Genomic DNA, 16,276 nt, shown 5'->3' with positions numbered 1-16,276 from the left:
TTGTGACCTGGGTATTAGTGTACCCCTCAATACTGTGATAACGGATATCAATACTGTTTCATGTCAACTGCCATTCCTAAGAGATCCCGTTGCGAAATGAATGTAAAAAATGTTTCATGATATATGCGGGTACTGTTCAGCTCCGAGTTGATTGAGTGATATACCTGGTGCTCCATTTGACAACGAAAACATGAAGTTGACGCAGTATGTAACAGATTTTATATCACCGGCGAAGCAAGTTACAATAGTTACTTGTAATCCCAAGCATACCGCGCTGCTTAGAATAACAAGCTGTGCATGGCTCTCGCAGTCCCTGCTTGGAATAACCTCTTCTGCTTGTAATAAACCAATTTCGCAGGTCTCATCAACCGACGGCCATAGAACAGATCAGCAGGACCAAAGCCCAAACCAGGAAAGACTGTAAGATTATGAACCAACTGCAGATCACCTAACCATGATGGCCATTCTTTCATCTCCTCACCAGACGCGTGCTTAGTAGCGAAATATTGTCTCAGATGTAGATGGCAACGTTCCAACCCACCAACATAGCTCCGATGATGCGGAGGAAGGGTCGCAACCATTATGTGGCAAGTAGTACACCACTCTTGGAAATGAGTCGAATTAAATTCGCCATCCACCACGAGACAGATAGGGAAAGATGCATCACTAAAGATGCTATCTAGGATTTTTGTAGTCTCGATAGACCTGGTAGTTTTTGTAGCTCGAAACAAAGTGAAGCCTGTAGCTGCACAGACAAGGCTCAACACGTGATGGAAATTACCGTCACCCGTAGGTAAGTTCACCACATGATCCAACCTTAGCACTTGACCAGTTATAGTGGACTTCATCTGTAGAAATCCTACGGTCTTGGACGATTGCAGGTACCAGATTGTATGAACTGATGGCAAATACCAGAGGGACGGAAAAGCTCTTGAGCCAAGATGGTAATGATAATAATACTACCATGACACTTTTCTCAGAGACTCAAATGAAAGAACAGAACGACTACTGGTTTGCTTTTCACACAACCGTGATGGCCATTCTTGCACCTTCACCTTTCAATTGTAGGGCTTCATCCCCCAGATGAGTAGTAATATTGTGCCACAATAATTGTGGTAAATCAAACGGCTAATCATCGCTTCATCATCGACTTCGGGGTCCAATACCACTTGGTGTAGAGGTTGACCTTCTGAAGTTGATCTTATACACCGATATGATATACCATCCTCGACCGTATGGAACTTGGAAGCATTGTTGAGAACTCGACGCGGAATAGAACAACCATCGGTCGCCTTCCCATGGAGTAGAAGCTCTCGAAGAGCGGTAAGGAAAAACGATGAATTCTGGTTTGTTCGGGCAAGCTCTGCCCAATCAACATGCCGATCAGACTCAGATATGTCCGGCTGTAGTGTAGAGGGCTCACTACCATTAGTGAAGTCGGTGATAATGGTCATACACTGTAGGCCAGATGAATCATCGATGCATTTTTAGAAGGTAGTGCCGATACAGCTGGGTCGAAGATGTGCTGATATGGGAACATATTACGTTAACTGTTGTCAGTTGAGACTGTTGCGGTATGCACATCTGTGTCTCCGTTGTCCCCGTTTGTATCAGCTAAGATATTAGCTAAGCTATACCATCCCATTCGTTACTCATAAGTTATTGGTGTATAATCAAGTCTTGCTATCTGTAACAAGGCCGTATTGAGTTGCATACATCGGCACAATCATCCGAGAAGCAACTACCTCAAGCTCTTGTGTAAAGACCACTCTGTTCAACAAGTAACGGTTCAATTGCTCTATGGTATCTCCCAAGGCGTCTGACCCAGTACTGACTGATGACAATAAGAAGAGCAGTACTGAGCAATCCCCACCTGTGTGGGCTTGGCAGCTGAAGAAGGAGCTAGATTCGTTGACGGAGTCGATTGCAGGTATTAAGTCACAGCTTGAGTCCAACGCTGATCACAAGACCAGACATGATGCAAATGGTACTACTGGTGCTACTGGCGATGACAGCAAGGATGGTCCTACTAATACAGTGCATGGTATTGTTGAGGAGGTCAAACAACAGCTCGATAGCACTAAATCTGACCGAAGTGCCAAATCGTCGTTGGTGATAGAGCCTTTGGTTATCATGAAGATTAGCAAACAAGCTAAGTCTGCTGGTGTTATAGAGGGAGGCCGATTCTCTGGTGTGACTGATAAGAGGGGTTACATGATTTTCAAGAAGACTATTATGAATCAGCCAGAGATCCAATTTTCTGGCACGGGGGAGCTGTCAAGTGCTTACCAATACTTCTATATCATCAATAATGTATCTACTCCTCTACAACAACTGATTAATGAGCAATGCCATGTGAAGGGGAACACTTTGTTCAGTCAACGGGTTGTTACTGCATGGCGAGTTTTACGACTATATAGTGATCTCGGTAGCGAAATGGAGCTCCACCGGAAATGGGAGAATCTGAAGTGTGATGGCCCTACTACTTTGGAAGTTTACATCGCCGCCATTCAGACCATGAAAGACCAGATCGGTGAAGTTCGCGAATGTCCTCTTACAGACAGTGAGTTACGAGCTCGGCTATACTCAGGTTTGCCAACTGAAGCTCGTCTCTATCTCGATAGGATGCCGATGACTTCTGTATCAACTATGGAGAGTATGATTTCTGAGACTAGAAGGTGGGCTCAGCTACGAGTTCGTTATGGTGCTTCGTTGGTCGGAACTCCCACTACAGCGATAAGTAATCCTACTATTTCCACGACTCGTGGTGCGTCCTCTGCTAAGGTCAAGAGTGCTACTCCTAGTAAGAAGGACAAGAAGAAGACTGACAAGGAAGCTAATGTCATCGAGTTCTCCACGAGTCCAGATGCTAAACGGGTTTTCCTCTCTGGTGTTCCGCTAGCTTGGAATTATCAGGATGTAAAAGATTTTGTGTCTCGACTGTTAGGGCATGATACTGATGTGTATGTGAGACTTTTACCCCGTAGGGGTTTTGTCACAGTGAAGTTCAATGAACATAAACCAGCGCAAGCATTCATTGAAGCTTCTAATGGTGCTGATATTGGTGGCAAAAGAATAAGGGCTCGTTTTGACAAGTTCGAATCCCAAGATGCTACTATTAATCCTACAACTACTGCTGCTCCTACAACGGAGGGTAACGCTGTGCAGGTGCCGTATGATGAAGTTTTCTTTCAAGGAGGAAGTCAATCTTGTGAAGAAGAAGAAGGTGAGAGCCCTGATTGTCTTATTGCTGAGTTTCATGATGGCAGCTGTGATCAACCTGTGCCAACAGCCACTGTCAGTGACTCATTTCAGGACCACTCAGCCTGTATGGTATCAATGGTAGAGTGCAATGAAGGATCATCGGATGTCCAAGTTTTGGAAAAGGCTTCCAATGGCTTGCCTCTGATACCGGTATGGTTCGAAGGTGATGAACATCGATATTATGCTTTACTGGACTCTGGTGCCACCGACGTCTTTATTACAAGAAGGGTTTTCAACAGTATGAAAGAGAGTATCCCTGAGCTCAGTACCACTACTACTGCTACTTCAAGCATGTTGACTATGATAAATGGTACGTCGTGTGCGATTGTTGACAAGGTGATTGGTGTTAAGATTCACCTAGCTAGTCATCAAGTCCGACAGTGTGATTGCTATGTCATTGAACATAGCAAATATGATGTCATCGTACCGAAAAGTCTTCTGGGTCCATGCACCTGGGTGGTATCGGCCGAGTCTCACTGCCCAGACCGTATAATATTCCGTCCTATGGGCATATTTGATGATGATTCGTGTATACCCGATCGATGGCTTCAGGATAACAGTCTCGCTATCCAGTGCAACCACGCTGAAGTTGCAGCAGATCGCTTGTCTGTTTCTATCCCATGGAAAAGCTCTGCGAGACCACGGTATAACTTCAAGGACGTGTGGGCCAGAGATCGCAAGGTGTTGACTCGTTTGAAGGATGAACCTGTGAAATATGAGGCGTATTTAATTGCTGTACATGAACTATTGGAATCAGGCGTTGTTATTGAAAAACCTCCTGATCAGTCTCCGCACGACTTCGCTAAGTTCTATACGGCTGTGGTTCCAGTGTTTAATCTCAACCGGACAAGCACCAAATGCCGACTCTGTTTGGATGCCAGACCACTTAATACTTATACTACTACCACTGGTGATGGCACGGGCAGTACGTCTATGGACTTATTTGGCACGCTTATGTTGTGGAGAAGCTTTGAGAGAGCATCATGTGACGATCTTTCTAAAGCGTTCTGGCAAGTCCTGGTTCGCGGAGGAAAGGTCGATGACGAGGACACCGATTACCTCGCACTGGTAGTGGCTGGTCATTTGGTTAAGTTTTCTCGAGTACCGTTTGGAACTAATTGGTCACCATGGGCATTGGGCAGCAGCTTGGAGAAAATTTTCTCCTCCCTGCCTGCAAAGATACGGGATGGTGTTGGTTATTATGTCGATGACGTGCTTATAGGAGCATCTTCTATCTCTGAGGTTGAAGCTTCCCGCATCTCTGTTGTACAAGCTCTTAAACGAAGAGGCTTTGACATCAACGAGAGGAAACGTTTCCATAATCTGGAAACAGCACGTTCTTCTATTGGCCAAGATGTTACTGTCAGTGATGTTACTGGTATGGATGGTTTACAAATGGCCTCGTGGCTCGGCTATCGATGGTTTATTGGTCCCAACTGTGATAATGTGGACATTAAACTACCAAACTTTCGTCTGCCTAGGGAAGTCCGAATGTCGTCCCTACGATCCATTACAGCGAGGCTTTTCGACCCTTTGGGTCTGGTGGCGGAGGCCAGTTTGGAGATAAAGGCCTTACTACGACAACTACACAATGCTGGTTTTGGTGAGGTACATCACGGACTAGTGAAAAATGATGCTATCACCGGTGATTATCTGCTCCGTTCTCAAGAGTGTTTACAACAGTGTGAGAAGTACTTCACTTGCTCCACGAGGATGGTGCCTCCTCGATACATTCCTATAGAAGGTCTGGTGGTGTTTGTCGATGCTAGTGAGTTCGCTATGGCTGTCGATGTCCGTTCACGTGCTAATGGGCGACGATTACTCTCGAGAATATCAACTCACCCTGGTGGTTCCATCCCCCGACGTGAATTGGAGTCTCTGCGTATGGGTGTACAAGCTGTTTCAACCATCCTATCTACATTCACTTCCAGAGTGAAGCATGTTACCATCGTCAATGATAGCAGCATCACCCTATATCGGTTACGCTTGGTGATTTGCCATCCACAGAGTAGCAAAATTGAGAAGCTTCCATCTCCGGAGAAGAGGAGGCTGAATCACATAAGGGCCATGTTGAACAAGATCAAGCTCCAAGAGGTAGTGCCTGAGATTGAATTCAGACACATTCGCTCCGGTGACAATCTAGCGGATCGTCTTACTCGGCCCTGTGGGAATTGTGAGCCAGTCCAGTGTTCATGGGAAGCTGTGTGCAGTGCCTTAACAGATGACTGCCTCGTGGACTTTAACCTCAACGATGGTTCCTTGGGTACCGACGACAAGCAAGAGGATTTGTCCGATGAGGATGACATTGAAGAAGCCCTTGTGATCAATGAGATGTCTTGCTGTGTTGCTACTCAAGACACAACCGCTTCCTGGATAGAGCAGTTCTTGCCACGTGTTAAGGTGTCTCAATCCGCCGATCCTAATTGTGTATCTATTATGTCCAAGCTACGATCTGACCCGTCCTGTTCTCAGTCTAAGTTCTTCCATCTTGATGATGAAAATGGTACTTTGATGAGCAGACGATGGAATTCAGATGAAGACGACACTTGGGTGGTATACATTCCGGATGACGACAAGCTGAAGGATGAGGTGATTGACAGGTTTCATCGAGATTTTGGTCACCCCGGTATCACCAAGACGGTCGGCTTGTTACGTGGAGTCTGTGACTTTAAGGGACTTCATAGGAGAGTAAAACATTGGATTTCTTCCTGTAGCGTCTGTTGTCAAGCCAAGTATGGCCGTACCCTCACTAAAGCTATATCAACATCTAAATCATGGGTGCCTCTCTTATGGGGTGTCATTGGTGCTGATCTAGCAGGACCCATCAAAGATGCTGACGGTGTTAAACATTGGGTCCTTCTATTGGTATGCTACATTAGCAAGTTTGTAGCTGCTACGGTTATCGACTCTCCAGGCACTGAGGATGTGGCCTGTGCGACTATAGAATTACTGAATGCCAATGGGTGGCCTCGTGTAATAGCAACTGATCAAGGAAGCTGCTTTATGTCTATAAGGTTTAAGCAGCTCCTTGCCGAGCACAATGTTGTCCATGTATACACGTTTGGGTTCGATGCGGCACGACGAGGTTGGCTTGAGCGTCCACATGCTGAGTTTTCATCAGTTATAAGGTGTATGACTAATGATCGTGGTCGATCTATTGAGGATGTCAGGGACCTGAAGTGTTTGGTGAGCAAGGCTACCTATGTCGTGAACAACATCCCCTATGAAGCTGACAATGACTTATGTCCATGGCTATGCATGAGACCAACTGGTGGTCTGACGGCCACACTGTTGACACGTGACCAATCTGCTATCGCTGAAATTAAGAAATGGCTAGGATCGGGACTGCTGTATGATGATTTAATTGAACCACTTGGTTCCTTGAAGGAGGCTTACCTCAACGACAATATCCGTACTTTATCAAAGCTGAAGTCATTGTGGATCCGCCGGAAGGGCGAAACTAGAAGACGACTGGCCAAGATCCGACGTACTGACCAAGACTCTATAACAATTGGCGATACTGTCTGGCGTCGTAACCCAACTGCTGAAAAATATGGTACCTTATTTTCTGGTCCCTATGAGGTTGTTGACCGTGATGGAGCAACTATAAATTTGAAGAAGGCAGATGACGATGTGACCGTGCAATGCCCTGTAAACCAGTTGAAGAAAGGACGAAGACCTATTAAGACTGATAAGGGTCCTACTTCTCCCACCTTCCTGGAAAAGGGTGTGCAAGCTGAGGTTGAGCCCGAAGTGCATGAGGACGAACCTCCAGTGAGCCGAGAAGAGTTGAAGATATGGCAAGAGGCTGTTATGAATGACGGTGCTGGAGTCATGACACGAAGCCGCAAGAGAGCAGTCGACAGAGTCTCAGATATGTTGAAGTCTAACAAAGTTGCTCGTAAAAAGTGACTGTTAGTATACAAGTTGCCATTTACTGGCAACTTGGGGGAGTGTGCTGATATGGGAACATATTACGTTAACTGTTGTCAGTTGAGACTGTTGCGGTATGCACATCTGTGTCTCCGTTGTCCCCGTTTGTATCAGCTAAGATATTAGCTAAGCTATACCATCCCATTCGTTACTCATAAGTTATTGGTGTATAATCAAGTCTTGCTATCTGTAACAAGGCCGTATTGAGTTGCATACATCGGCACAAAGATAACGAACGATGGCCTTAACGCCCATTTACGTGCTACTTCAGCCAAGACCACAGTAGTAGAATCGATCTTCATCCGGGTAGCCGCATCTGCCAGATTGTTGGCAGACCTCATATGCACCACCTTACCTCCTAAACCTTCGCCGAATAACTTCGAGCAGACTTATCTTGTATCCTTAACGCATTTTTTCTTCACGCGCCATAGATCATTATCCATTGGATGACATCCAACTTTGGACGCTTCAAACGCCATAGAGTAATTGCCGAGTCGATAGAGGATATTGGTATTCCGACGTTATCAACATACTTTAGAACATCTCCACATAGGTGAACTGACCGCCATAGACTATACAGCTCTTTTTTAGGTATGAACCATGAGGTCCGTAAACACCAGTAACGCTCCTCAATACGTACAAGGGACCGGCTTCAGTCGATAGCTCTTTGCTTAGCGGATAAACGAGCATCGTTACCTCTGATGCACGCTCCTGATCCAGCTTTCATGGCTCGACGAAGGTTTTGATCCTTAGTTGAGGACGTAGGTCACTCAGAACTCTTCCACGGAACGTGAAGCTTGAACCGTGACGGTTCAACCGTCCGTGAGAAACGTCGCCAGACGAAGGTAGCAATCCCCAAGTGAGCTCAGGGTTGCGGTCACTGTTTCGGCAAAGATCTTTCTCGTTGTCAATGAGAAAGTCTTCATCGGGACTTCCTCAGACTTCCTCAGGAGACCTTTGCCACGACAGTAATCTTCCAACGAGTCGTTGGAAGGAGCAGCAACCGAGGTAGACTCTTCAGCTTTGGGCCGCATTGATTGAGTTTTGAAGTAGGTCCTCGGGTGAGATATCCATATCATGCAGATCAGGATGGGATGGAGTGCTAGAGTGATCGACGGCGATGTTACACAATTCCAGTACCGGTTGTAGTACAGCAGGCGGACGGTGAAGAGTACAGCGACAGCATATGACAGCTTAATTCTTGTTCGGAGATCATTGCATGATCTTGCCAGCTCACGGGGCAAGCTCTCAAAGCGAGACTAGAACTTGGGGAATGTGGTACCTTTCTCTAGCCAGAGAGGTCCAAGGATCTCCCAGTTGATCCCCATCAGGGCCGTGATCAATACCACCCAGGCATCTCCAGGCACCCTCAGTAAGAGTAGTCTAATGATTTTGGTTGGCCGAACAGGGGGCCCGGAAGGGCTTGGGGACCCCATGGCATGGGGCCCATGCCAAGCACACCCGATTTACGAGATCGGATGTGCTTGGCATGGAACCCAGAAAGATTGGTAACACCGTCTTGTCCCTCTATGGGGTGACCAAGAACAGGAGTGGTCCTATCCAAATCCTTCAGTGGAGGATGTGATTCACAGAGTGTCAGCTGTAGCAGCGGAATCATGACCTCTAGAACTCAGCGACATAAGGGATTAGTGGAAATACAAACTTGATCCATAAACTTAGTAGTATAAAGTTCTACAGAACAATAGCGTGGGGGCGCTAGAGGGACAGATCAATAGCATCAGCTTTGTGTACTATCACAAGATATCTCCTGAACGGGGACAACACCTCACATGCCCCCCTCTTCAAGCTCTGTAAGAGAATGAAAGTAAACCAAGTTGCACTAGTGCAATACGGAATCATTCAACATCCGTCGAGCCATCCTCGAAAGACTCACAGCCCCATTAGTCACTCTAATTCCTGGGACTAGAAGAGTATCATTACATATAATATCAAATTCACAGACTTCATCACTATAAATTAAAACTGAATCTTCAATAGTCACTTTTACCGCTTTTATGATAGCTTCATTATAGTTGACTGAAACAACCTGATACAACGAACCATTATTCATCAAAAAATCGTTCTGAGTAACACCATCGAGTCTACGAAGCTCCTTAGAGGGGGCATCACCCATATGATTAGTCAAGCTGCCATCAATAGTAGTGTTTCTGTAATAAACCTTCACATTAGATATAGCTTGAGGACGCTTCAATCCTTCAAGGACAACTTGACCTTTATCAGTATAGTCCATTACAGTGTAGGGTCCACGCCACGAATACTTGAATTTGTCACCGGTAGAATCAACCCAAACCAGGACTTCGTCACCAACTTCGGAGCGCAGCCTCGGCACATGCCCTCTCTTATCAACCTCAAGCCGGTCAGTTTCTCGGTTCTTCATCCATTGTGCATCATAAATGAGCCGTAACTTCAACTGCTCTTGTAGGTTGGTAGATTTAGCACCATCATTAAATGGAGAAAACCATAAAGAAAGAGACGAACAGGGACGATATGAAAAAAAGAGCATGTCAGGAGTAAGCAGCGGCTCTCCACGTAGTAGCGAGGAGCTGTTGATAGCCATGGTAGCCTCATCAAGGTGGTGATGCCACTCACTAGATCGACCCGATATTGCCAAGACCCTCAATAACTTGGATATCACAGAGTGCCTTCTTTCAACTGGGGCACGGCTCCATGGAGAATTAGGAGAATCATAACGGACTTCAATACCTTCTTCAACAGTCACACTGAGGAAATCTTGGTTCATAAACTCCGAACCGCAGTCGACCGAGAGATAAGGCATGCGACCAAAGTCAGCAACCACCTGTTTATGCACCATAGCAATCTCACTCCCCGAACAATGATGTAGAGGGCGGAGAATAGTCTTATTGGTATAATAACAAGTATAGCTCAAAACGTAGTTATAGGGCGCTCTGCCTTGCTTATCATAACGAGCTGCCTTATAAACGGGGCCGTATACATCCAAACCAACTCGATACCACGGGATAGTGTGGATTTGCCGGACACCACAGTAATCACGAATCCTATCTCTTGCAACCCGTTGACAATAATCGCAGCTACGCAAAAGGTCTTGGACGAAGCGCCGTTGTATTTGCCAAACACAGTAGTTCCTAAGCAGGCCCAACACTATGGCAGGGCAGGCATGGGCTGTAGAGTGGTGGAGGTACCATACCAAATTGGCTAGGATACCCTCTTCATCTTTTAAACTAGGGAATACTAGTTGCGGGATGAGATCTCCAGCTGGTGAGAATAATGTAATCTGATACCATAAAAGACCAATCTTCAAGAAGCGGTTATCATTTTGGTCGATCTGCAGAGGACCTTGCTTCTCACATAACCACTGCTGGAATCCTAGACGAATATTGACATCCGAGAGCCTCACATCTTCTTCACCCTTCTTTCGAGAAGCTAAGTGCCAAGCACGTAAGATACGGGCCAGCTTCCATAGGCTTGACAACCGAGCAGCAATCAAGCTTCTCCCCAGAATACCGGGATGAGCAGTCAAAACATCAGGAGGTTGAGGTGGGCTTGATGAGAGCTTTAAAAAACTTGGGACTAACATCTGACGAACTTGTTGTTGTTGATGTTGACGAATAGACTTTTTTGGAGGCATCAACATGATAATTTTTTCTGAGAATGCGTCACGGGTTAAGCTATCCGCGGGGTTACTGGTCCCGGGGACGAAATGAACCCGGAGAGCTCGCAAATGTTGCTCGGGCACACATGAAGATACTGCTTGAAGAAGCCTTTCTTGCATGATAGACTGCGCAACATCAACAACACTATCACCTGGTGGAGCTGGTTTCCACATACGCAAAACCTTCAGACAAGTGGCTTTGTCGGTGTAGATCTCCAAGCGAGCTTGATGTACGTTACCAACAGTCCATATCACACCAACAATAGCAGAAGTCGCAGCCAAGACTTCTTTGGTGTTGATATGAGCAGTGAGCTGGCCAACACGGGAAAACAGGGCTTGGCGAAACCATAGTGGAATGAATAATCGCCCTGTATCATCTTGACGCGGGGCAAGATCACCATGAATAGTAGCCAATTCAGCACTCAATTTTTCCTTTTGCCGCTCATTCAGATTAGCCGAAATCTCCTCATAATATTGCCCAACCACATAACCATATGCATACGAAGAAGCATCACAATAGATGTGCAGTGGAGCCCAACAAATAATTCGACGAAACACATTATATTGCGCCAACTGCGGTAATTGGAGTGAACTCATGAACTCATCCAATAGGGGATAGCAATCGTCGTCAATAGCATCATCCCACTCCGCATTATCTTCATGCAGTCTCTGTTGTAACAAGCTCTGCAAACAGTTTTTGCGAAGTATAATCCATGGTGGGAGTAGCCAACATGCCACAACATGAAGAATACCAAGAAACTCCAAGGCCTGACGATAGGACACCGGTGCCGATAAAATCACATCCTTCACAGCACGAAGACGTTCAGGTGGCCAACCAATAACATACGGAGAGTGATAATAAACACCATTAACCGTAAAATTTTTATTCTCAAAGGTAATGGTCTTGGGATCCTTCAAATGCAAGTCAGCATCCAGCAGAATCAACCTCACATACTCAACCATAGCCGAACACAGCTCACCAAGCACACTAGGCAATAGAATTACGGTTAAACCAAACATGGCCAGACAGTCATCCATATAGTTCAGCAGCTCCGGGCTAGCACCTTGCGGCCTCTCACAAGAAACCATCTCAGTGGTCGGCTCGTCCATAAAATCGTTGACGGGAATAGTTGGCTGGTAGCTAACGGTACTTGGCAGCTTGAATTCAACTGAGCCTCTCCGTAGAGCATGCTAAGCACATTGCTCTAAAACCCAAGGGGACGGCGAGTAGCCATACGGAGTACGAGTAAAACGAAACCAGCTTTAATAGCCTGAGGCGGTGACTCATAACTCACTTTTCCCTTACAGGTTTCTATTTCCGGGCAATATAAACCCAAACAACTACGCGCGCGAGGTGAACACCTAATAGACATGAAGGCATCAGCAATATTGGTCCAAGTACACACCGCATAATAACGGGATTTGGTAAGAATCTGCACCAATTCTTGCTGGTGGAACTTAAAGGCCTTCACATCCGTCTTATTCAGCACCAAGTATGGAAAGATTGGTCGAACACGTCGTCCTGAATCATTTCCACCAACCGGGTAAGTATTAGAGCAAGCAACGAGTCCAGGTGGTAGACCATTACAATAAGTACCAAATTTATCATCAGACATTATAGGCTCCAACTTACCAGCAATAACCATCTCACGCAAGGTATCAGGCTGATACTATCAGCTGCTGCTACCCGTATCTCAGCAGGTGCTCGTGTAAACTTGGTATGAGAACGAATTTCTCGTTTAAACGATGCCCTTGATACCCTTTCAACATAAGAAGGAGAAACATCATAAACATAGAACCTCTTTCCAATATTTGACCGGACATAGTATATCGCAGCTTCTTCTTCATAAGCAACGACCTCCTCAATCTCCCAACCTTCATCAAGCGATGCCCATCGTGGTGGTTTCAATAGTTCCTTGACTAGAACTGATTCAACCTTCTCAACAGGATCTATAGAAACATGGGCTTCAACATCAAGATGATCACCAGAATCAGAACTTATATCACCAACGTCATCAAGAGTTGAAGACATTTTTTGACGACAAGACCTTGCTGATTCGCATTGTGAACAAGCCAGACGAAGGAAGGAGTCCCAGGCAGCATCACAATCACCAGAAGAGGTAGGCACCAAATCATCAGGGTTCAAATGAGAAACTGATTCTCGCCCCAAGACATATTCATAAGGCAAATCAGCTATGGACCAATAGGCCACCTCGAAAGTGCTTGTCGGCGTTGTGGCCACCGTTCTTCCATACATAAGAGCCAAAGCCTCAGTGCCATTGCCTAACGATATTCGCGCATTGATGCGGCATCATGCCCTGGCCGGTGGAGAGGCAAGCCGTCCAATCGTAGAGCCAGCGAATGATTAATAATGTCGACATCAGCACCAACATCCACTAATGCCCTCACTTTGAAGCCTTCTTGAGGCCCATAAAGATACAGATCGACAAAGAAGGCTGGGATACCGCAACTAGGGGGAAGTTGACTCATATTATCAATCTGATTAGCGATTTCGGCAGGGGTAGAACACCGATTTAAACGGTCAGATTGCAGAGGTATTCGCTGATGTTGGTAATCCTGACTCAACCTCATTACGAGAGCAGTACCCTCAGTACCAACAACTTTTTGTTGGCGACAAACACGAGCAGGGCAAATAAACTCAGAATGACCTTCTTCGCCACAACGTTTACACGGAGCCTTCAGCTTGAACTTACAGTCATCTTTACCATGAGATAGGGCACCACAACGTTCACATCGCTCTCGTACCTTGCTTGGCTCAGGCTTTGGGCATTCTCTCGCAAAATGACCTCTTTCACGACACCTCTGACATGAGCCAATGTTAAAAACCCAAGAGGGTCCAGAGAACCGCTTCTTCTGTACTTGACCTTGCCGACTTGACTTTTGATCAGAAGGGGAAGATGCAGCTAACAGCTTGGCCTTACCACCCTTATAGTCATCAGCCAAACCCAGCGCACGAAGCGATGCCGCCTTCTGCACAATGGCGGAACAGAACTGTTGGGAGCCGTTCTGGGCCTCCACGTCAATGTTCTCAATGTCACGAGAAGATACACTCATCCCACTAAATTAACACAACCAGTCGATAATACCAATTAATACTAATGGATAGATAATAATCAACCCACCAAGCCTTGGGTTGCAACGATAGTACTTCAGTGAAGTAACTTCACGTAAGGATGGTCCAACCAGTAAGGACCACAAACCAATAAAAGAACTCTTAATCTTATCTACACTTCACATACAAGCTCTAGCTTACTTAGCTTGAATGTCTACGATCACACAGAGCAAACACTACCGCGTACGCCCTAAAATCAAGTGCTCAGTTTGCTCACAACAGAACTCAATGAAAGATAGATCTTCACCCAGATCAGCACTCCATATAGATAGATATGTGTTGCGAAGGCCTCGACTCACTATCATTCGGATCTCATACGTATATACCAAATGATTGCAGATTTCAGCCTCATGCAACCACTGAGCACATCTTGCCACAAAAGAAGAAACATGTTCATCTTCACGTTGCTTGAGGTCAGGCTTCTCATCTAAAAGTTGCTGAAGCGCATACTTGCCCTCACAAATTGTATCCATATACTCCCAAACAGAATTGATTGCCCGACAGAAAGAGCTCAAATCAGAGGGATCAAAACGCGGTAAGGGTATCTGGTTGAAGAGGTTGATGTCAATACTGCGCCGTAAGTTATACCAATGGGTAGGAACATCAGCAGTCGCCGCTCGCAGCGCTTTACGAATGGTTGCCTTCAACCAAGAAAACCGTCTCGAGTCAGATTGTCCTTTATAGGGAGGAGTTATCTGAGATAAACCTTTAGCAGCAGTGATGGCCTTATGTCTATCGCTTGGGGAAACAACACCCTCTCTTACAGGTTCCTGGATAGCTCGGGCATCACGAATATCGTCAGTACGACCCCCAGCAGCCGGCTGATAATACTTAGACTTATGACGATCGCGAACTGGAGCTTTACTGGATGTCGGATGCAACATGTGATCCAAACAAGGTGACCTCGGGCCGCCCTCTATCTGCTGCATAACTGCTGGACGAGGCACCTCATCCACAACATCTTCAGTAAACTTCAAAGCCCGAACAGGGACTTCTTGATCAACCAGCTTATGAATAGAGTTAGATGCCACAACCTCCTTAACTCTAGTAGGTTGGGGAGTCTCTAAGAGAACGTCATCATCTCCATACCCTTCATTAATAGCTAGACCAAAATCACGCCAATAGACACCTACTGGTGACCAACCAGATTCATGAAGGTCCTTCGTCATCTGACGTTTTACAGAACGGAGCAACCGACGACCATTCGGAGGGAGCAGATCGACGGGAAGGATCACAGTTATCAGTGCTGCAGAGAACGTTCTCCGAATGGGCTCACGACCTTCATGTTCCTCATCTCCAATCAGCTTAGCAAGCACCTTATCCATTATATCCGAGACAAATAGGCCAAATACCAAACATCTCAATGGAGGCTCAAGAGAGTGACTAGCAAGACCAGAAACAAAAGGACTTCGAATAATAGACCAATCGTCAAAAAGTCGCTTTTGTAGATTGCTTAGCCCGGGCATACTCTCTGACTGAGACCAGTCATTAATATACTTATACAACCGGTCAGCCTCTGCATCAGCGGTAGAGCGATGAGGCACATAAGCAGTAATGGCACTCTCAAATATACCATCGACCTCCTCTTGCTCAAAGGAGAAGTCTTCACAAGCCAACCGAACGAGCTCATTTCGTAAGGGAGAGTCATCAACGACAGATTCCCATACAACACTCGGCACAAAACCAGTAAAATATAAAAATCCCATAGAGTTCTAGGGGTAGATCCTGCATCGGGTACCATGTCAGCTGTAGCAGCGGAATCATGACCTCTAGAACTCAGCGACATAAGGGATTAGTGGAAATACAAACTTGATCCATAAACTTAGTAGTATAAAGTTCTACAGAACAATAGCGTGGGGGCGCTAGAGGTCGCTACGCTCGCTTGTGTTACTGGATTAAGGGGTACTTTGGCTCAAGCGTCAAGAGTAGCTTGGAACGAGGGGACGAGCTTGGACTACAGGCAAGAGCTTGGAGTAAGGGTGTAACCTTGGTAATTTTCCCGCTAGAGGGACAGATCAATAGCATCAGCTTTGTGTACTATCACAAGATATCTCCTGACCGGGGACAACACCTCACAAGAGCTCACAGCAATGGGCCCTCTAGGGGCCCACTGGTTATTCTTGTCCAGGGTCCCAAGATGGTCAGATCTTCAGAGTACGCCCCTGTACCCTCATGAAGGTATCGCTAGCTGAGAATAAAAATATATAAGGAACTTACCAGAGTCATCCATGGGACGACAGTGGCGGTGACTGTCACGACTGAGTCACCTGTTTCATCCAAGATATTTAGACCTT

The 16,276-nt window shown here is 46.0% G+C and overlaps 4 protein-coding genes across 4 annotated transcripts; 1 reads left to right on the top strand and 3 right to left on the bottom strand.

The window, feature by feature from the left end:
• Positions 1-1,800: 1,800 nt before the first annotated feature.
• On the top strand, positions 1,801-7,176 carry Pmar_PMAR026369 (gag/pol/env polyprotein, putative; the record flags this gene model as incomplete). The annotated part of the gene is made up of 1 exon (XM_002772955.1): positions 1,801-7,176. The coding sequence occupies one exon, from the start codon at positions 1,801-1,803 to the stop codon at positions 7,174-7,176; it is 5,376 nt and encodes a 1,791-aa protein (XP_002773001.1).
• Positions 7,177-9,224: 2,048 nt separating this feature from the next.
• Positions 9,225-11,959, bottom strand: Pmar_PMAR026368 (gag/pol/env polyprotein, putative; the record flags this gene model as incomplete). The annotated part of the gene is made up of 2 exons (XM_002772954.1): positions 9,225-9,244; positions 9,292-11,959. 2 exons carry the CDS (start codon positions 11,957-11,959, stop codon positions 9,225-9,227), a joined length of 2,688 nt encoding a protein of 895 aa, XP_002773000.1.
• Positions 11,960-13,548: 1,589 nt separating this feature from the next.
• On the bottom strand, positions 13,549-13,924 carry Pmar_PMAR026367 (hypothetical protein; the record flags this gene model as incomplete). Its single annotated transcript, XM_002772953.1, has 2 exons — positions 13,549-13,672; positions 13,749-13,924. 2 exons carry the CDS (start codon positions 13,922-13,924, stop codon positions 13,549-13,551), a joined length of 300 nt encoding a protein of 99 aa, XP_002772999.1.
• A 234-nt stretch (positions 13,925-14,158) lies between these two features.
• On the bottom strand, positions 14,159-15,307 carry Pmar_PMAR026366 (hypothetical protein; the record flags this gene model as incomplete). Its single annotated transcript, XM_002772952.1, has 1 exon — positions 14,159-15,307. The coding sequence occupies one exon, from the start codon at positions 15,305-15,307 to the stop codon at positions 14,159-14,161; it is 1,149 nt and encodes a 382-aa protein (XP_002772998.1).
• Positions 15,308-16,276: the final 969 nt, after the last annotated feature.

Source organism: Perkinsus marinus (genome assembly GCF_000006405.1).
Source record: "Perkinsus marinus ATCC 50983 genomic scaffold scf_1104296959768, whole genome shotgun sequence".
Taxonomy (NCBI): domain Eukaryota; phylum Perkinsozoa; order Perkinsida; family Perkinsidae; genus Perkinsus; species Perkinsus marinus.
Note: the sequence above shows the minus strand (reverse complement) of the source record. Positions and strands in the feature narration are given on the sequence as shown.